At 38.8% G+C, this 21,599-nt stretch overlaps 1 protein-coding gene across 16 annotated transcripts in view; it reads left to right on the top strand.

Moving 5' to 3' along the window:
• PPM1B (protein phosphatase, Mg2+/Mn2+ dependent 1B) overlaps nucleotides 1-21,599 on the top strand; it is a 57,075-nt gene that overhangs the window by 18,819 nt on the left and 16,657 nt on the right. For 6 of the 16 annotated variants that reach the window (XR_014691511.1, XM_084514629.1, XM_084514640.1 and 3 more), the window contains exons 1-3: nucleotides 13,663-13,730; nucleotides 15,535-16,398; nucleotides 18,423-18,540. Coding sequence is in view for 15 of the 16 variants with exons in the window: in XM_084514629.1 (XP_084370755.1) it covers nucleotides 13,689-13,730; nucleotides 15,535-16,398; nucleotides 18,423-18,540 (1,024 nt within the window). In the remaining variant the exon portion in view is untranslated. Of the gene's footprint in view, nucleotides 1-5,770; nucleotides 5,916-6,406; nucleotides 6,471-13,659; nucleotides 13,731-15,534; nucleotides 16,399-18,422; nucleotides 18,541-21,599 lie in introns of those variants that run through there. The other 10 variants (XM_084514636.1, XM_084514635.1, XM_084514634.1 and 7 more) reach the window with 5 other exon arrangements.

Genomic DNA, 21,599 nt, shown 5'->3' with positions numbered 1-21,599 from the left:
GATCTGTTGCTCTCTCGCATGTTTCCTGAGAACTGCTTCTGTAAGGGTTCTTTATGGTCTTAAGATTTATTTTTTTTTTGAATGGCTTAGCAAGAAAGGGCTAAGCCGTTCCTATTTTATAATCAACAGAGCAAGTTTTTATTCCCAAGTTTACTTCTGAATGTGAATAATGCTGCGGTTTACTAACACCTTGCTTTTCTGCTGTGGAAGGGTCTGACGAGCTCAGCATGTTCTTTCCGTACTGCTGGAGTAGCTAGAGAGGGCGAGACAGCTGGCTTAAGTGTTAAGTGAGGTGCTGTTGCAGGATGTGCCGTGGCTAAGAGACATGCCATTTCAGCCCAGAGGACTTGTGAATAGATGTCATTTGATAATATCATGAAGCACAAGCGTGGTGAATTCTTTCTCAGAATGTTTGACAGTGCTTAGGTTGTGATTTCTGTTTGCTTGAAGCAGAGGGATATTGACAAAGCCTCAGTAATCCGCCTGCAGTGACTGTATTTTTCAGATGTTGATTTGAAGGCCAGATGCTCACAGAGGCAACAAATGGATGGGTAACTTCAAACTGACTCATTAGCTACTGCTGCTTATCAAATTAACGAGCAAGATGATAATAAGGTTACCTCATGGGGATATGCCATAAGAATTTGTTCAAAAGATGGGCACTTCACGAACAGTGAACGGGATTCTGGTGTTGCCTCTGCAAGTCACTGGTGTGCCTGAGCTGAGTTCAAATCCCTGTCAGGAAGATGCGTGCTGGCAGAGTCTGGCCTTAGCAATTAAAAACAACCAAACTCGGGTCCCAGCTGAATATGAACACTTCTACCTGCTACTCCTGAACTGCCATGGATGGCATAATGCGTGTTGAGAATTTATCTGGCGTTGTGGACGTAGTGTATGATAACAGCTATTAGTTCAAAGTACATGTTCCAATGTACAATCAACTTACAGTTCTTCTTTGTAGTCTCAATGTGTTTTAAGAACACTAGCATATAAGTGTAATACATTTTTAACTCTTGAAAATCATCTCCCTTCTTACTTCTGATAAAAAAAAAATCAAATATGAAGATTTATACTTGGATATTTTTACTGGAGCGTGTTTGGTTGCCTTTGTCTTAAGCATACCTGAAACTGGACGTTGGAAAAGATCTTCAGCTTAACTGTTTGAGATGATTTGATCTTTGTGCTTGATTTCTTCTAATCATAGCTGAAACCAAGTGAACTCTTGGATTACAGCAGAACAGAAGTAAGTGCTTGCTAGTGAGCTCCCAGTAGGTGAGCGTGGATTGTATACGTGTATTCACAATTCTAGAAAGGCTGGCTTGCAGTGTTTCTTCATCTTCTGCTTGTATAATTCAACAGAGTTTGAGTTACTCATCAACTAGATGAACAGTCTCTGCTTCAGGCATTCACTTACACCAGCAGAACTATCTACGTGGCTAAGTAACAGGGATTAATGTGGAACGAGCTGCTGATAGCAAATATTGCTCAAACTGCCCCTGCTGCCAAGGCATCTACATAGCCATCGTGTGAATTTTGTGTTCAAAAACTTACCCGAGAGAGCTGCAGACTTGAATTCAGGAATTCAAAATGTGCCTGGCAAATCTGTATGCAAGATAGGTCTGCAGAAAAAAAGTTGAGAGAGTCTTTTGTAACTGTTTTCTAGATGTATCAAAAGCCAAGTTTGTGGTGCTGTGACTGAAGCCCACCATTTGTGAAGTAATACTTAAAAGTATGAACTGAACCGGACTGCCAAGCCCCTAGTATTACTGAGGTTTGTACTGCTGCTAAATACAATGCTAATCACCTGTTCCCCTTGGAAATTCAGGCTTGAATAGTTCAACTGATTAACTTGCAATTTAAACGTTGCACTGTCAGCTTCAAACTGCTGATCTAAATAATCACCAGAAACCCAAGTAAATTTACTGCAAGATACTTAGCATCGTAAGAAACCCTCAATTTTACACCGTTTCGCTGCATTTTAGATACCACTGTACTTTTAGCAAAACCTGGATGCTAGTTCAGCTGCTTGAAAAAGGCTAAAGCACTTAACTTGCTTCTTACAGGTCTTAATTTCAAACTCTTCTTCATTCCCTTTTCTTTAGATGTTGCACTAATTAACATTTTGATGGAACTTCAGCATTTGGGTGGAAAAACATTAAAAAAAAAAAAAGCTCAGTTTTGGTTGATTCATGATATTGTTGTATAGAACCAGGAATCACTCAGCAACTGCAGAGAAAATTCATTCATCTTGTCCTGTAAAAGATGAACAACTTGCTCTTTGGAGTGGAAGTTGTACGTTGCCTCAAGTAGTTACACAGACATTAATTGCTCGTTTATGTTTGGGCTTTGCCATATGTAGGTTAATGAAGAACTACTGCGTGAACTTGCACAGCTACTGCACTCCTTTGGTACGTGCTCTTTTTTACTGTAAAATCAGGTCACTAATGTCTATGTGAGGAGGGGGATATTATCTTAGCTTTACCACATGTTGACAACACGCAGTTGGGAAGTTGCAGGATACTGCCTGACCTGCAGTAAGCTCACGGGATTGCGCTTTTCCTTCTCCCTCTGGTGTCTTCTACTTCTGTAAAATCTTTTATTAACTTCTGCATCACCCGCAGTTCAGAGGGATGATGTCAGCAGTGGTAGTATTTTGGTGTTACAAAGTCAAACACGATACATTACATTTCACTTCGTTTTTCATGATGCTTAGGGAGTGGGGTTGGTTGGTTTTAAAGCAGCAATGATTTGGTTGTCCTTTACAAAGCCAGCTGCAGCTGTTTGTGGAACTGCGTAAGAAATGTATTTCTAGTGCTCAGCTGACCAGAATCTGAAGACTTGCGAAGGACTGGACGGTGGGATGTTTTTTGCTTGCTTTAACATTTGGATTCAGCTTGAAGTTCATTAGTGCTTTACCGTCAAGGTGGTTTGAAGATGTATTTAATGATCAGAAAGGCTAGCATGTGCTGCTTGCCCTTCTGTAAAGTGCAGTGGTGGGGTTCTTCACACTTGTCAAGATTCTTGCCTGCTTAGTGTGTTTTTTTTAACGTGGTTATTGCTGACTGTTGGTTTTAGTTCTTTAGCAGTGATTTACTTGCAATGGCTCCGGCTGTGTAGTCTTCTGCATCTGAAGAAAATGCTGTTAAGCATGGTGAAACTCAAATTCTTTTAGCGAAGGGATGTTTTAGTCATGCTCAATTAAAAACTATGCTACTGCAGGGTAGAATCATAGAATCACAGAATATCCTGAGTTGAAAGGGACCCATAAGGATCATCAAGTCCAACTCCTCACATCACACAGGTCTACCCAAAACTTTAGACCGTGGTACTAGTATCTTAATAGCAAAAAAATGAAAACAGAAGCTTAGTAACAAACTTGGTCCTACTCAAATAACTATTTAGACATGCCAAATGTTCAAGGAGCACATATTAAGCATTTTATACGTTATATTTCTCTTAATGCCTTTAATGGGAGGCATTCAGGTTTATTTTCGTGACGTAGCTTATGGTTGTCTACCTGTGTAAAACCATTTCATTTGCTTATATCAGCATTTTCTGCACCCAAGTTTTTGGGGTCTTGATTAGCTTGTTGTCCCCAGGCTGCATCAGGAACTGAACTATCTCCATACAGAATAAAAACCTGTGGCTTACTTAGAGAGGTAAGAGGCACTGCTGCGCAGAAGGAACAGGAATCACGTCCCCTTGCTGGGCAGTGTTCAGCGATGGGGCATCTGTTGAGGTATTTTTGTCTTTCCTGAAACACTGAATACCCCTATTCCACACTTCTGAGAATTTGGGTGGACAGAATTTGTATGAATGGGGGCATATTGGGGTAAGATGCTCTTAGCTCCAAGTGTCTCTCTGTGAATCCACCCTAATGTAAGTGTCCAGTCGCCGGGCTAGAAGTCACCCTTGTCAGATGAACATTTGCACATCCTCTGTAGAGCAGAAGAATTTGGGATTGATCAAGACTTTTGCTTCTGGGAAGCATAATGCTTGTCTTTGGGTCAGTGTTTGTGAGTCAGCAGCTTCTGGAGGCTGCTGGAGTAGCATCAGAAGAAGTGAGGGTGGAGCACTTCATGAACCTGCCCTGTAGCCTCGTGGTTAGGGCTGTCTTCTGGAGCTGAGGGAGGCTGGCTGAAGGGAGTTGTCTTGGGGTCGTGTTCTGCGTTCGTGCCCCGGTCACTTAAGAAGTGCTGATGTACTTCAAAAGAGGGAGTTGTGCTGTTACCTGCAGCTCTGTGAATCCATGCTTTTTGTGGCTTATTTTTTTCCTGAAGTTCTCGGGTGTAGAAGAAAATTTAATTTTTTTTTTTTTTACCGATGGACTTCGTAACTTTTTTGGAGGAAAGCTTTTGCTGTGTGGTCCGGTACAAAGATTTAAGACATTTGGTGTCTAGTTATTTCAGAATAGTTCTTCAGAGTCCATTAATAATTTAGCGGATGCTGCTTAACACGTAGTTTCGGAATACTCAGAGCAAATCTGAATTGGCAGCAGCTGCTGGTTCTGCATTTCTGGCACTTGCCTGAAAGGCATTTTCAAGCTGGTTCAGAGATCTAAACCTACAGAAAGGAATCGACTTTTTCTGGCTTAGCTTGATTCATTGAACCATCCGTCCTGCTGTGGTGCCTAAGAGAGAATGATGGGGAGAACACAAGGGCTTGCAGCAGCGTGACATCATGCACATAAAACTGAGCCCTTACGGCTCTTCCTCAAGCAGTAGCAGAGTATCCCTTCTGTATGAGAATCAAAACTGGTGCTTTGTGATGCTTGAAAAAGACTAGTTACCATTTGGAAGAGGCAGACCGTCATGAAATGTTGTCACAGCTCGCTTCTTCAGTCCCTGGCCTTAAAGTCCAAGCCTGCAGCGTGTCCCCTTTGTGCCTCCTTCAGCCCAGCAGCGCTGGCTAGGCTTTCAGTGTGCTGTAATCAGTCAAGAATCACAGCGCTACAGTACGGCTTGTATTTCCCTCCTGCCCCAGACAAAGCTGGCTGCTATCCAGAATTCTTCCTGGGGTAGTTCCTTCTACCAGTGTACTGTCATGGTAACTTTTGTAAGATGCAGTGGTTTGTAAGGTTAAATGTGTAGTCTCTGATCCATGAAGGAATTTGGGCATTTGCATCCTGCTGAAAATAATGGGATTTAGATGTCTAGATGCTTGTGGAGATATGTACGTTTGAATTGTTAGTTACCTGATACTTCTGCATTTGAAGCTGAATTTCTGATCAATTTTATTGAAACTACATTTAAAGATGTATAATGATTGTTTTTTCAGAGGAGTTCTAATACTTAAAAAAAGAAAGGCACTAAACTTCAGTTGCAAAACCCCCGTGCGTTTTTACATCTAAGCAGGCAAAGTAGAGAGTTTACAAATTAGACTTACTGCACTTGGTGGATTTCAATTTTGTCAAACACTGTGAGTACTCTGTCACTTAAGCAGGTGAACAGCACTTCTGTTAGCAGGCATGCAAAAGCTGTTCCTTCTGTAACTCAGTTTAGGGACATGAATGTCAGGTAATAGGCTAGATGGCTTTTTAAGTACTAGATTGTGCTGGTGAAGGAAATTAGAAAAAAAAAATATTTTTTTTTTTCTTAGCATTTATCTTAAATATTCTGTTTAGAGACTACATTGAAAGTTTTTAGATATCCAGACATAGCTTTAGTTTGTGCACTTCTGTTTTTAGTGAATACAGCTTTTTCTTAAATTCATGTACAAATCTGTTGTATGCCATCTGGAGTAGCTAACTGCTTTCTTTGTTTCTTTCTAGGAAATACCAAAATAAAGCAGATGTTGTGTCCTGTACTGTTATCTCAAGGTTTTGCAAGTCATTCTGTTATGTGCTTCTTGGCAGCAGGAATGTAAACTAATTCTCTCAGCACTGAACTAGAACCTTGACAAGGTTGTGATTACAGGTAAGAACTAATTCTGCCTCTTGGAAATTTATGGGAAGGTATAATCGCTTCGCTGTGTTCTAATTTGCAATTTGTAATTGACTAAGTCTTTAACCATAAATTTGAGAACAGATTGGGTAAAAGGATGCTTTTTCTTCCTTAATTACATTTGAATTTTGCTTAATCCTGTTTAAAGTAGGGAGGGAGAAAATATAACAAAGTATAGCTTCTCTTTGCTACAGTACAAAGCACTGTTAATAAATGGAAGAAATGTAATTTCTCAACACCCAAATGCATGCTGACCCAGATCTTGAGGAGACTGTTTTCTCACACAAAAGATGGTATAGTGTCAGTCAGTCGTGAAGTGTTTTGCCACCGTGAGCTGAAATCAGCTTACTGTCTGCATGTGGCTTTTCTTCCCCTCGAGGTTTGTACTTCCTTAAACGAGCTAATAGCAGCAGTACTGCTTAAGTTACCCTTTTTAATCAGTTACAGAAAATCTCTAAATTGTTGTTACAAGTCCACTTCAACTCTTGAATGACCTTTTCAAGGGGAAAGGTTGATGTCTTCTTCCAGGTCAGTGAAAATGTTTTGGCTGCTGGTTTTCTGTCCTGACTTTATCTGACAGGCTGCGAGGTGGTGTTGATAACTCTTGTCCCACTTTCAGTCACTATCTGCTCAACCTGTGTGTGGGGAACTAAAAATCTGTTCTTTTACTCCCTTTTTAGAACATGATAAATGCTACAAAGCAGTATTAATGAAGCACAGAAAACAACAGAAATCTGTCACAGAACCTGCATGTTTTGTTTTTTCTGAATGATGAACTTCTGTTTTTAAACAGGGATTGTGTGTTTCGAAGACTATCCATCAAATTGCTTTATTGCACATGCTGAATCTGCAGAATTATGCTGAAGTTAAAGCCTTTTAGTCTTGATTTCACCCTTTGGTATCTTTGACAGGATGAGTTGTTTGCCTTAGGCTGTACTTCTCAAGAGTGTCAGGACCAGAGTCTGGGATGTTGATATCGAGCAGTCTCGTATGTCTTATTCTGAGGTTGGATGATGCATAGGTCAATGACGAGTTTGTGCCAGGAAGGTGGCATGGATTGTCGCTGCTGTAATGAAAGGTTCAAATGTTTTGTTTTCGTGGGTTTTGGTTGGCTTAGTTTTCAGATGTGGTTGTTTTGTTGTTTGTTTGTTTGTTTTAATTGCATAATTTAATATTTATATTTAAATTGCAGTCATGTAACAGGTTGAAAAAAAGCACAGCTTCTTATAGTGTCATTGACTAATTTTTTGCTGGAATGGACTTCTAGCATTCATCTGGCCCAACCCTTGTGTTTTCGTCCGATTTGTGTGTGTGAATCAACAAGTCATCCCTCAATTAAGTAAATAAAGGGTTTAGTGTTTTACTGTGGTTCTGCAGACCTGCTGCAGAACAATTATCCTGGTCTTCCAGAGCTAGTTGGGAACAATTAATTGATCGTATGAATTAGGCATTCATTTCTGCCTTATTCTCACAAAAATGTGTCTGCCTAATTAAACGAATGTTGAAAAAGATGAGAGAAGTTGTTTTAAATGCATAAATTTAGGATAAGGAAGAACTCATTTTTAATGATGTACTGCTTTGTGCTAATGAGTAAAATAAATACTTCAGTTTTGATACCCATGATGTATTGGCTGAATAGTGGCTCTTGCTTCAAAATTTTACATGCTATTTCCTTAATAAAACCTGGCTGGTGGTAGCTTGAGAAGGTACAAAGTAATTTTAACACATAAAATAGCTGGTTTTCTATTGAATTTAGAGGAAGAAAGAAGATTCTATGTAGAAGTAACTACAAACTTTATTTAGGGAAGGGTCATTCTTATACTAAATCAGTGCTTTGTAATATCCAAATGCTGTGCATGTATCTCTGTTTTTATTAGTGCAGTTCAGAAGGGAGAATGTGCTTATTGGCCACAGGAAGTAGGAGCTGAGAGAGGCGAGCAAAAGGAATTTCAGTTCATATTGTGGTATATAAATATTCATAATGAATTTGTCGTAGTATGGTCAGTAGGAAAAAAAAACAAGTACAGTGCAGTCCACTGGGTGGTATAATAAAGCCATGCCTTGTTGTAGAGGTCGAGTTAAGGATGAAATGTGACTTCAGAGCTGATGAGCTTGACTTGGTAATATCTGAACCAAGCAGACACATTTCACTTAGGTGCCTGTGCACCAAACTCTTACTTCAGTATTCGCTTCCTTGTGCCATCTTGGTTTGCACAGAGATAGCTTGGCTTGTAGATGCTTGAGCCTTCACTGTTCCCCTGGAGGTGTAGAAACAACAGTATGTTTGTTTTGCACTGTCTGGACCTGATGTTGTTGTACTAAGTGAACCAGTCTGGGTATTTGTGGCTTACATGTCACTTTTCATATGGTTAATCTCTAACTCAAATAAAACCGGTGTTTCTGAGATGGGGATTATGTTTCCCAGACTTCATTATGTTTGAAGGAAATCTTGATAAAGGAAATCTGAACTTGTTACCTAGAAAACTAAGATGAGTGACATTAAATGAAGAAATTTACTGCTCTAGAGTATTTCTTTACTGAGAATGACATCTCATCTGCATTCCTTTTCTTTGGCAAGTCCCTAGTTGAGATGCCAATACGGACTGAGGGCTGCTAGATGTCAGAAGCCACACAAGCAATCACAGAACTATGTGTAGCTAACTAGCGGGAACACTGCATACTTTTTGTTTGCATCTGACCACACAACTTTGTGAATTTGAACTCTGCAGTTTATGTAAGGGTGATGCTGCATGTACTGATAAAGGCTTGGTGACTGTAAAATATGTCAGCCTCAGCATTGATGATGGATTTTGTACTATTTGCTGTGATTGCACAGGTAGGTTCAGAGTCGACTTTCAAGTTTCCTGTTTCAAGACACCCACTCATCTTGAGTGTCTGAGATACGATCTGTCCCTTTGCATCTACCAAACTGCATTCCAGAAAAATAAGCCACAGCATAAAAGCGTGGAACTTACCCATGAGAGACAGGCAGTTGTCACATAAACCAGTCTTGAAGATCTGCAGTTATGTGGCTTCATTCATGTTTTAATAAGGTACAAGAAAGCTGAATGTTAATTGAACTTCTGGAAAGGTGAACTTGGACATATTTGTCACTTTGTGTGTGGTGTATTTCACTTGCTATGCTATGAGTGCATATTTGGTAGTTCCTTATGCTGCTTGTGCAGATCTTTGTGTAGCTTTGTTTTATACCAGTCTTTAAACTTAGTTTCTCAATAGTTATAGAATTGAATGGGAGAGCATAATCTAAATAAGTTTTGAGTTAAAAAGTGCTATGAAAGTGATTTCTAGAGCTAGTCACCTTTTCTTACCCTGTGACTTGATGACAAACTGAAATCAAGGGGCAAATTAAGGTTTGTGTGTGGTTTTTTAGCTTCACGCTTGAAGTTCATTTTATTTCAAATCTCGGAAAACAGTTTCTTGGTCTCCTTGTGCTTGATTTGGCGTTGAGGGAATTCAGTCACCTTCAGCCCTTAATTCTATTGCGATACTTTGTTAGTAGCTTAAGTACATGCACCCTGCACCTAGCACTAAATGTACCCCAAAGCTTAATGCACAGTGCTTCCGTGCGTATTTCTGATTACATAACTGCATTGTCTGCCTCACAGGAACTTTAGAATCTCAAATTTTTGATGTACCAAGCCATTTAAAATTTATCTGCCACTTGGACCACAAGCATACGTATGTTTGTAGTGTTAACAATCTAGCTAAAAAGGTACTGGGTCCTTAAACTAGCTCCTGGTGCTCCTTTTTTACTCACTCCCAGAGTCTTCCCTGTAGGAGGTTACTGCTGTCTTGGATCTGCTGGCTTCTAAATCCAGTACAGCCAAAGTCACAAAGTTCTGAAATATTAAAGCCAATTTTGCACCTCTTCAGTGAGACAATTTGAAGAGCAGCAGCAAAAACATCTCAGCCAGCACTTCTGAAAGAGAAGAAATTGCTGGCACAAGGCAGTGGTGACTAGCTGAGGCATAGCAAATTCTGTTTTCAGGAATTGCTGCAGACATTGAGAACGGATGTAAATCCACGGCGTTAAAGACCGCCCGTGATCGTTTAGTACCTCCAGACCAGCTTTTAAAGTAGCTGAAGCATATTATGAAATCTTGCCTCCTTTTTATCTTGCTGGTTTAAAAGTAGCGCAGTGTGGGTTTTCTTGTGTGTTTTTGTTCCAGCCTCCTCTCCCCCATAACAAAGGTGCAGAAATTCATTTTGGAGTTCCGGCTGTTGCTCCTGGGCATGTATCCTGCCAGCTAGTTGGGGGCTAGCTGGCAACATTTTCAGCTTTCTGGTTTAAAAGCTTATTGCACTTGTGTCAGGAAAAGTTTTTGGTAGTAAGATCTATATTAGAGGTTTATCTTCATACTCAATTTCTTTGTATCAGTAGAAAGTGGATCTTTGGTCAGCGCTATCACTGGGACCAGTTCTGATGTTGACTCCCAACCTGCTCCTTGCCCACAGGTTATTTAAAAACAAATAAAACAACTCAAACCAAACAAACCCCCATAGTACATGGGCATAAGTAACAATCAATTACTGGCTTTCTTCACATTTCATTTTTTAAATGAACGTTTAATATTAAGATCTCACTCTGAAATTCCAATAACTGCAGTTCAGGTCGTGCCTGTGCTGTAGTACCTGAAGGTATGTAGCTGCTCCAGCCAAACTTCAACTAGAGCTATTGCTCAGAATTTCAGTATCTATTTGCCTAATGTAAATTGATGTAGTGCCAGTATTTTTTAAGGTCAGTAAGTCAAAAGGGATCCCAAGTTTTCTGGGATCAAAATAGAGATCTTTGAAGATTTCACTCATTAAATGAACTTTTATTTACCTACTTAGTATAGTCTTGTATTTACTTGAATATTCTGTCATGCTGCATTTCTCGTGTAAATGGAGAGATACTCTGAACCTCCACAGATAGCAAAACAATCTACAGTGTGCATGTGTGCATTTGTACAGGCACATCTCACATACAGAGTGTGTCTCTGTCACACTAGAGAGGAACTTTTTTCAACAAGGCCAGTTTAAATCTTTTTAGTTAAACCAGACAAACTGCTTCTTGCTGCACTTCCACTAAGCTTTGAAATTGTCATAGGTATTGTGATTTGTCACTTGCACTTTTAGTATCTAGCGCAGCATTTATTTCTGTGGAAACATACTTTTTTTTTTTTTTTTTTTTTTTTTTTTTTAACAGAAGGAGCACATGTGTATTGTAACAGGAAACTGGCACTATTTCTTTTCCACAGCACTGACTTATTAAAAATGGCTGCCTGTGGAATGAACCCTTCTGAGGAAAGAGATGTTCTACAATATGCTCTTATGACCTAAGCCCAAAAGGTCGACGTCTGACCCATTGTCCTTATATGAAAAGACACATTATTGTCTTTGGGACTGTTGGCTATCAAAGCAGTAGTTCTTTTTGGAACTCTCAAGTGATCTGGAAATTATTTTATGGTATCTACAAGTGCATGGGTATAGACTGTATTATTTAATTACATTTTTGTATGCCTTCATGGCAACTAGCAAATGTTATTTCTGCCAGTTTAATCTATGTGGGAAGAAGCATGCTTTTATTTTAAAGTAGCTTCCTATTCCCCCTCTGTGATAGAGTGGAAAATAAACTCATCATGGATATTCTGGAGCTGAGCAAGAACTCTTTACCATTTTATGGGTACATCTTGGAGAAAATCAGAGGGTGTGGTTGTTTTTCTTTTAAGCAGAGAAACTCACACTTGTTCACAGACCTGATATTTAGGACTGTTTATTTTAGGGCTGATATAATGCAAATATAAGTATTCAGTGCGTAGCTGTGGGGAAATGGAGACCGACCACAGATTTTTCAGTGTCAGAAGGTGTGGTTTTTGGCTTTATGCTTTCTATTTCCATACCTCAAAAGTGTAGATGACTTTGGTTTCCTAGGACTGAACTATTGTTTGCCTTACCTGTGTATTAGATAAGGACCTCATGTAAAATTTACATCAGATAGGAAACATTAGGGAAGAATACACATTTGGACTTCAGAAAAGTATGTCTTGGGTTAGTTTTTTTTTTTTTTTTTTTCCCCCTGGGAAAGGAACGTCAGGTTTTTTAGAGACCTGCAGCATTGAATTTGATTGGAAATGACTTAACGATTAGTTTTAAAGTAGAGATGAAGAGCGTACAGTAGAGTGCTAGAGCTAGTGCTCTAGCAGCATGTTGCTGAGATTCCTCTGAAGGCCTTACAAAAGCTACTGTTAGTAGTTAGTACATTATTGGTACTTAGCAGGTGATTTTTTTTTTTCCCTTCTGGAGGTGAGAAAACTATTGCAAGAAGGGAAACCGAGGGTTCCGTTCTTGATCTGCAGAATGTATGTTGCTTTAAAGAACTGGCTGGTTCTTTCTTCCATGCTCAATAAATGGTTTGACTTTTTCAGCTGATTTTCAAGCCAGCTGCCGCTTTGTGCAGCATACATAATATATGCAATGATAGAAAGATTTCTTCTATGTATTTGGTATTTTTCTTTAGGACCAGCCATAAGCTGATACCTAAACTTACTGTTTACATATTGATTGTAAGTCTGTCTCTACGTCCTTTATTAAATATGTGTAATATTCTAAATATCTTATGTAATATTAAAAATATATTTGCAAATAGGACAACATTTCAATTTTTTACTCATTCTGAGCTGTAAGAACTCAATTCAGAAGCTACTTATGAAACAGATGAAGCTAAGATGTGGAACCCGTGCTTTTGACTTTTTTATTAAACAGTATAAATGCAAATGTATCAAACAGTCAATAGTCAGGTCATTGGCTTTTGTAGCTAGATGAGTTCTGATCTTCTTTATGCAGCCATATGATTCCTTACTTCATTCTCTACTATCCTAGATAATAAGAGACCTGTAGATAGTGACTGCAGAGAGAAAGAGTACAGATAACGGGGCTTCTTGTTTGTGGAATTCCTTGGATAATACCATAATATTGGATGGACAGGGAAGGTGGGGGGACTTAGGGGAGCTTGGGGATGGAGAGTGGGTGTTTCAAAGGGCTTCATGACTGGGAAGTCTTCTGAGAACATTCACTGCTGGTCCGAAGTCATTCTTGCGTTTCGTATAAGATGTGCCAGTTAATTATCAGTTCAAGGGGATGGCACTCCTGGCTTTGCTTTACAAAGTCTAGTTTGAGAATTTATATATAAATTCTGTTAATATGTAAATTATATATATATATATATATGTTATATAAAATAACATTATATATAGTAACTAATTATATTTAGAAACTGTAAAAACTGTATAAAAATTATATAGAGTAAAAACAAATTCGCAGCAACTTTGTAGTGTGGTCTTGTGACTTGAGTTTACTGTAGATGCTGCAGCTGGAGATGCGTACCTTGTACATGGAATGCTCGTTTTGGAGCACGTACAAAGCTTAGGGTATATTTCTTTAGTCACGCAATTGTTATTTTTTAACAGCAGCTTAAAACAATTTACTAAGTACAAGACTTGTGTTCTAATACCAGACTTCGTGATAGCAGAAGATTGGTACATAGAGATAATCAACTAGTCTGCAATTATAGAGTTCCCTAACGTGAATGATCAAAATCATGGTAGTAGCTCAGAGCCGAGCTAGAGGTGGGTATTTGCACAGTGTTAGAATTTACACTGTACATGCAAAACCTCCATTTCCTTTAGCTGATTAGTAAAGAAATCTTTTCCTCTAGCAGATGTGTCTAAACTCGGAATCCAATTGATGATGTTTTATTCTACATTTCTGAAAAGATCTTCAAAAGAGGTAACTCTAAGGCTTGTAATTAGAATATAACATGGTACTTGAACATAAGAGCCATCTGAATTCTGGTGCTTCTCAGCTGATTTGATTTAGCCAAGTGCTTTCACTTTTTTTTTTTTTTTTTAATAAAAAAAATACCAGAACCATGTTCATCCTTCTGCAGTGTTAGTAGCACTTGAATTAAAGATCATTAAACATGAATTAAGGAAGTAAATTAAACTAAAGAGTAAAGCAGATAGGGAGTTGCTGCAATATTTGGAGACGTGTCTAAATTTAGAGTAAGAGTGAGAAATACAGTTCAAAAGAAGTATAGCTGGGGACCGAAGTCTTGGTCTACAGAATAAAGGCCATCCTTAGCCCTTCATGGAGGCCACTGGAGCAGAGTGTGAGGTTTGCATTATCTGGTTGAAAGTTCTGAAATGACCCTGGCAGGGTGGGGTGAGGAACCTAGCCATAAGCTTTTCCTCTTGCAGTGTACTACTTCCTTTCATCTCTCCTGTTAGAGCAAGCTATGGATGATGAAAATATTTTTAGTGGAGGGGAATGAAAGAAGAAAGGAATCATTAATCTTTCTGACATGGTAACAAACTCTTATAGTAGTTTATCGTGACTCCACAGGTTTTTGGTGGGTGCTAGTGTGTGGGAGCGCTAGTGACTGACTTGCTCGCAATCAGTCAAGGCTCTCAGATTTTTGCTGGTTGAAAGTTGCTATCGTATTTACAGCCAGTCGCTAAGGGTTTCATGGGGCTGTCATTGTTAGCATGACAAGTAGTTTTCTGAGTTCTTGGAGGAAATAAAAAAAAGTACTGCAGGGTATCTGGGTTAAAGAAAATATTCCCTGCTGATTTGGTGAAGTGCAAGGTGTTTTTTCAGGCCTGCATAGGATGACCTATTCTCGTATAGGAGAAGAAGTTGGAAGTCCTCTGAAGCTTCAGTGTAGGTTACTTGTATCTGCAAGCTTACTCTCTGAGGATGCTTCTCACGTATTCTGAAGCTGATCTCCAAATGTTGAGGAGCTAACTTTCTGTGGAATATTTTTTTCCCTTAGAGGGCTCGTAACTGTTTTGACTGGGTATGTTTTAAAATGAAGATCAGTGCATCTATGAACTTAAAACCACATGAATGTCTTTTAGGGATGGTGACAATTGAAATGTATTACAAAGCAGGAAGTAATATAGTAAGAGAATCCTGTGAAAAGTTTTTTTGTGTCAAAGTGGGAAATGACTTACTGTTTCTTTGGAAGTGCTGTAATCATACTTTCCTTTGGTGAGTGGTCTGCATTTCTCTATTGTCAATTTTGCCATGCTTTGAAGATTGCAGAAGGGGCACAGTACATGCAAAGCTAGCAAGTCAGTTGGTACTTACTTATGAAGTATTAGCTTTTCTTCATGCCCTAGTGAAAATGGAAGGAGAGTAAGAGTAATATGGATGTTATTTTTCCAGCAGAGAATGACAAAATTGGGCTGCAGAGGTATGTAAAGTACTCTACCTTCATACGGAGAGCCTTCTTGCACATTTTAATTTTCATGAAGTAGGTCTTAAAGACAAAAACAAACAAAAAATCCTGTGCACACAAAGTAGATACCAAACTGCCTGAAAGGCGGACAGGGGTCTGTAAGTTCCAATTTCATTAATGTAATTTGTTATTTATCCCTCCCTCCACCTTACAGTTGTTTTTTGCACATGTGCATGCTTTGTAATACGTTTTATAAAGAAGAAAGGGAAGGGAGAACAAAACGGGCATTGCTGAGTGAACTTAGATAGCATGGTGGAATTATAACTAAGATTCTTCTTCTCTGTTTTCCAGATTCGTTATTGCATAAACATGGGTGCATTTTTGGATAAACCAAAAACTGAAAAGCATAATGCTCATGGTGCAGGGAATGGCTTGCGTTATGGCCTCAGCAGTATGCAGGGATGGAGAGTGGAAATGGAAGATGCTCACACAGCTGTTGTAGGTATTCCTCACGGCTTAGAGGACTGGTCCTTTTTTGCTGTCTATGATGGTCACGCAGGATCTCGTGTTGCAAATTATTGCTCCACACACTTACTAGAACACATCACTAACAATGAAGACTTTAGGGCGGCAGAAAAACCTGGATCTGCTCTTGAACCTTCAGTGGAAAATGTCAAGAGTGGAATCAGAACTGGCTTTTTGAAAATTGATGAGTATATGCGCAATTTCTCAGACCTCAGAAATGGGATGGACAGAAGTGGCTCAACAGCAGTGGGAGTTATGATTTCACCTGAGCATGTATACTTTATCAATTGTGGTGATTCACGTGCTGTTCTCTATAGGAATGGACAAGTCTGTTTTTCAACACAGGATCACAAACCTTGCAACCCAAGGGAGAAAGAGCGAATCCAGAATGCAGGAGGCAGTGTAATGATTCAGCGCGTTAATGGTTCATTGGCAGTTTCTCGAGCTCTGGGGGACTATGACTACAAATGTGTTGACGGTAAAGGCCCTACAGAACAACTTGTTTCTCCAGAGCCAGAGGTTTGTGAAATTTTAAGGGCAGAAGAAGATGAGTTTATCATCTTGGCTTGTGATGGAATCTGGGATGTAATGAGCAACGAAGAGCTCTGTGAATTTGTTAAGTCTAGACTTGAAGTATCAGATGACCTGGAAAAAGTGTGCAATTGGGTAGTGGACACTTGTTTACATAAGGTATGTAACTGTGTTCTCCAAGCAGATGTTCTAAATGTATCTTCTGTTTTGATGGGTACAATGTTAACAGCAGTTTCTGGCCTAATCTTCCTGTTCTCCCTGCTCCTACCCTCAAACTTCTGTACCCATTTGACCGTGTCTTTGCTGAAAAGTGTACAGCCTCATCCTTTGTGCTTGGAGAGGTGATGGCAGTTGCAAAAATAAATGTTTAGTGTAATGTTTGCATATGGTCCCAGCTCTAAATTTTGTTTTCAACTTTTAAAGTGAATGATTTTTAAAAACATAACTTAAAAAGTACGTTCTGTGCAAGGTTTGTATTTTTCTGCTCTTTTGAGTTGGGTGGTGTTGCTCTCCTTCGCATAATATCTGTGCTTGTACTACTATCTCCTCATCAGGGTATGTTTTGTCTATCATCTGAAGTGGTGTCCTCAGCAAATTGTTGTAGCTCAGATGCAAAAGTAGTGCTTCTTCATCTGAGCTTGCTCACAGTCCTCAAATTCAAAATTCATTAGGAGATACTGCAGGTTGGTCTGCAAACATTTGTCATTTCCAGCATTCCCTCAAAAGTGTAACTTATACTATTGCAAATAAAGTTCCTTGATGAAGCCATAGACCAAACATGCCGTTTTGAGGAAGGTTTAAAACTTAGAACTTACCCTTTACTGTTTAATTGTAAGTAACTTTTTTGGAAATAGGGTTGTATTGCAGTATATGTCAAATGTTTTAAGATTGGTTTAAATGCCCTGGCTTTTCTGAGCAAGCACTCGATCAGCTTCATTAATGACTTGTCACTCTAGTATACTTTCAGGAAAGCAATAGACATAACCTCATGCTTATTTTCTAAAGTAAGATCGTGGATCTGAGCAATTTGTGGCAAGATTAGAAGGTCTTCAGCATGTGCAGTATTATTTATTGTAAAATATGAAGTGTCTCCATATGCTTGATACAAAAAGGAATTTGGATGAAGTCCTGCATTGGGACTTTGGGACAAGTCCTACATTCTGAAGTAATTTATTCTGGTGTTGGTGTGCTACCTAATTTACTTTGAAGAATGAGTTGTTTTGGTAAATGATAGGAACTGCCCGGGGGCTGGCGTTACAGACAAACAACGTGCAGTGAAAAATGGCACACAAATTTCTGGTTTAGTTTGGATAAGGAGCTATTTACATAATGTTTGTTAAAGATGTCAAACTTAGCTCAAGAATAGAGAACTTGACAGAAAGTGCAAGAATATAGAACTTGACAAAAAAACAAACAAACAAACTTGATTTTAAACCAGGAGTTCAAATTGCATTTTTGCTGGATCTCTTTGTTTTAAAATTTGAATTATAATTTTTAAATTTGGCTATGGATTGTAATTTTGAAAGGTGAGGAGGAAAGTGGTATTGGAGCTTACTAGTGAACAATTGGCATTAAAATTATTATCTGCAAAAGCCGTTGGCTGATACTGTTGAGCACAGGATAGTCTGTAGTGTTAGTTTGGCCATGCTAAATGAATTTTTATTTTGTAATTTACCGATTTTCCTCAAGGTGCATGATGTGTAACGTGTGCTTCCTATTGAACAGCCATAGTGAATGTTTTCAAAGCTATACATTAGTAGCTGAAACTAGCTATTCTGGGAGTTCAGAATATTCAGCATTTCATTTTGCAACATGAATATTTTTTTCATTTCCTTAAGGTTAACATTAAGTGACAGTTTAATTTCTGGCCTGTTTTTTTTTTTAATGTTGTTTTAAATGGTTATTTTATATGGAAATGTTATTTTTAAACAGTTGGCGTATAAAGTACATTAAATAATTTCAGCTTAGACTAACAATGTAAAATCAGTGAAAATCAATTTAAATGAGTAGTTTAGTTGAGAAAGAGAGGTTGTTATTAATCGAAGAATTTCATTGCAAGGCTTCTTTTTCCCAGGTAAGTCTAGGATACAATACTCTTAAGTAAAAATATAACTGGTAGCAAGAATAGAAAAAGGAAAGATGAAATCTCAAGAGCCTAACTCTTCTTTTTCTTTGTCGCATAGGGGAGTCGTGATAACATGAGTATTGTACTAGTTTGTTTTTCAAATGCTCCTAAGGTCTCAGATGAGGCAGTGAAAAAAGATGCAGAGTTGGATAAGCACTTGGAATCACGGGTTGAAGGTAAGAAAACCATTTTCTTCATTAAAAATGCTGTCATAATGTTGTTGAGCATAAAACCAAAACCAACACAAGCCATCATGACTTTATGATGAGGAAAGATGTTGTAAACCATACACCACATGCATTTTCTCAATAAAACCCTAGATCTTTGCATTTTGTTTTGTAAAAACAGAAGTAACCGCTGACCTTACAGAGGCTTACATCAGCTAATTAAATAGTGTTATTGTTAGTGTTTTGCTTACAAAGGGATGCTCGTGATACGTGCTCCATTTCTTTTGTGGAAGCTTGACTAAAAGAAAAACCTTTATCTTTTTTTTTTTTTTTTTTTTTTTGAAGGGACTCCTAATTATCAAGATTGTTTAAGTGCTTTTGTTTAATCCAGTTGTGAGTTTGTTTTGAAGTGTCAGTTTGAAAAATAGCTTATGAAAACTTGTACAGAGTGTAACTGATCAGTGACAGGACCCGCGGGAACGGGGTTAAGCTGAGGCAGGGGAAATTTAGGCTTGACATCAGGAGGGGGTTCTTCACAGAGAGGGTGGTTGCACACTGGAACAGGCTCCCCAGGGAAGTGGTCACTGCACCGAGCCTGTCTGAATTTAAGAAGAGATCGGACTGTGCACTTAGGCACATGGTCTGAACTTTTGGGTAGACCTGTGCGGTGTCAAGAGTTGGACTTGATGATCCTTAAGGGTCCCTTGCAACTCAGGATATTCTATGATTCTATGATCAAAATATATCTGAATACAAGAGCCTTAAATCATCCTTTTGGTTCTGAATGCTTACCAAGTGTGTGTGTGCATGAATAAAAGTTGCAATAAAAGCAAATCTAGATGTTTCTTGTAGAGGACTGAACTTAATCACTAACCAATTCCATTTATTCACTGATTTTATAGTTCTTTTTATTCCTTCAAAGAATTGAATACATTTTCAGAAACAGTTAAAGGAACAGTTGAGCAGAATGAAAGGCTAGCCCTTGTATGTTTATTCCTTTTCTGCCATGTTCTTAATGTCAGAAAAACTGACTTTCAAACTATTGCTTCTGTTTGTTATTATCACTGGCTAAGTCTGCTCTAAGGTTGGACAAAAAACCTGTATGTAGTGGCTTCTGGGGCTCTTTATTCTTGTTGATTAATTTAGTGATCCCGGTATAGCTCAGTTTGGTAGAACTGACTGAAGTTGGTTGTTGATATTGAAAGTTTGCCTGTTTGTAATATTGATCATCTGTTGGCATAGGCTTTTGCAGAATCAACCCAAGCATGAAAAGAACTGTTCCTGGAACAGTTTGTCTTGATGTTGCATATGTGGCTATGATACTGCTGTGAAAGAGCTTCATTAGAGAGAAACAGTCTTCAGAGGTTTTGAAAACCTGGTTGTTATCATTCTGTAACTTCTGTTATCTAATCAGAAGAGCACTGAAGAACGTATTTCATACTTCATATGCGTTGACGTATGATGCAGCTTATTGATTTATCTGCTGCATCTATCGCAGCGGCAGTGTTCAGGGGAAGGAGATGGGTTACGGAAGAATACACAGGCTGAGAAAGAACATTGAGGTAGTTTGAACCCTTTATTGACTTGTTTCAGGACAGGACTAGCATATTCTGATGAATATATCCAGGTTTAACAGTGCTTCATAAAGAGGTGGACCCTCTTGTAGACAGACAATGAGTCATGCAGCCACCTTAGATGGATTTGTGCCAGGTGCTGAGACCAGTGTTTCAGCATTGTACTCTTTTTTTCTTTCCTGACAGTACTCTTTTCATGTAGAAAAATGCAACATTGGCACCTACAGGACTGTTCAGTAGTGTTCTGTGGAAGTAATTGTAAATTTAAATGCCAAGGTGTCTGGGAGTTAGATGACTTCCTGCTGGTTCCCACCTGCAGTCTTGAGACTGCAGCAAGGTCTCTATGACATGAACCACAGCTCTGAACGCCAACTGTCTGAGCTTGAGCATTCTTTGTTAAATTTTCTCAATGTGGATCCTGATGGTATCTTTAAACTATAGAGGAAAATACTAATTTTCCTTAAAACTATTTGAGAATTACTAATATAGGACTTCAGCACTGTCACATGGGAGGTGGATTCCGCTTCTGTTTTTCCTGTTGCTTTTATTTGAAGATGTAAGAGTTCCACTGGCTTTTCAGTGTGCTGTAATGGATGTTAAAGGATTGGACCTGCTTTTATTAGAAAGTAGTTCATATCCAAGTAAGTAGGGACTAAGTATGAATGGGAAGTAAGCCTGCACTGTAGATCTGAGGAGATCAGGAAACTTCTGAGTGTATGTATTAGAACAAACAAAAAGGGAAAAAAAAAACCACCTACAGCTAACCATTCTTAACTTTTCTTAACACAAATTCAATATAAAATGCAACAGATAAGTTAAACGTCCGTCCTGCCACTGCAACCGAATTGCTGTGGACAACTGTCATCTTTGCCACTTAAGTTAGAGGGTTTTTGATACTAACTTAATGCTGTAAATGACATTTTCTGGAGATACTTTATTTTTTTTCATCTATGTGAAATGGCTGCACTAATTTTCTTTGTTTAGATGTGTTTTTATTAGTCTTTTGTAACTGCATGAGGTACTTAAATTTATTTTTTTTTCCCTGTTTGTGTCCCAGTGATCTAGACAGGTCTGTTACGTAAGTTACATCGACTTCATCTTTTTTAAAAAAAAAAAAAAAAAAACACCCTCTATGAAGGCCTTCAGACCATGACACAGTTATCTCTGCATGTGCTGGTGGTGTGTACGATGTGGCGTCTTCCCCCACTGCCCATCTTGTTTAAATGGGATCTAAACTGACATGGCTTGCATACTTGGCCTTTCTGCTGAGGTTAGGGAGAGCTAATGGTCACTTCACATGCGAGCTCTCGGCACATTTCGCAGAACTTGGCTTGCATCCTGGGCTTCCTAGATGACTAGTTAAGATAAATAACTATTATCTTCCTATGTCTGAGGGGAGGACATGAGCTGTTAATAGGCTCTGGGAGAGAGCCAGGAGCAGTTACCTTCACTGTCAGCAGTTAGGTAGGTGTACACATGGTGGCTAGGAATTAG

This window comes from Aythya ferina, assembly GCF_964211825.1.
Source record: "Aythya ferina genome assembly, chromosome: 3".
Classification (NCBI taxonomy): Eukaryota; Metazoa; Chordata; class Aves; order Anseriformes; family Anatidae; genus Aythya; species Aythya ferina.
This window is presented reverse-complemented; position numbering and strand designations above follow the sequence as displayed.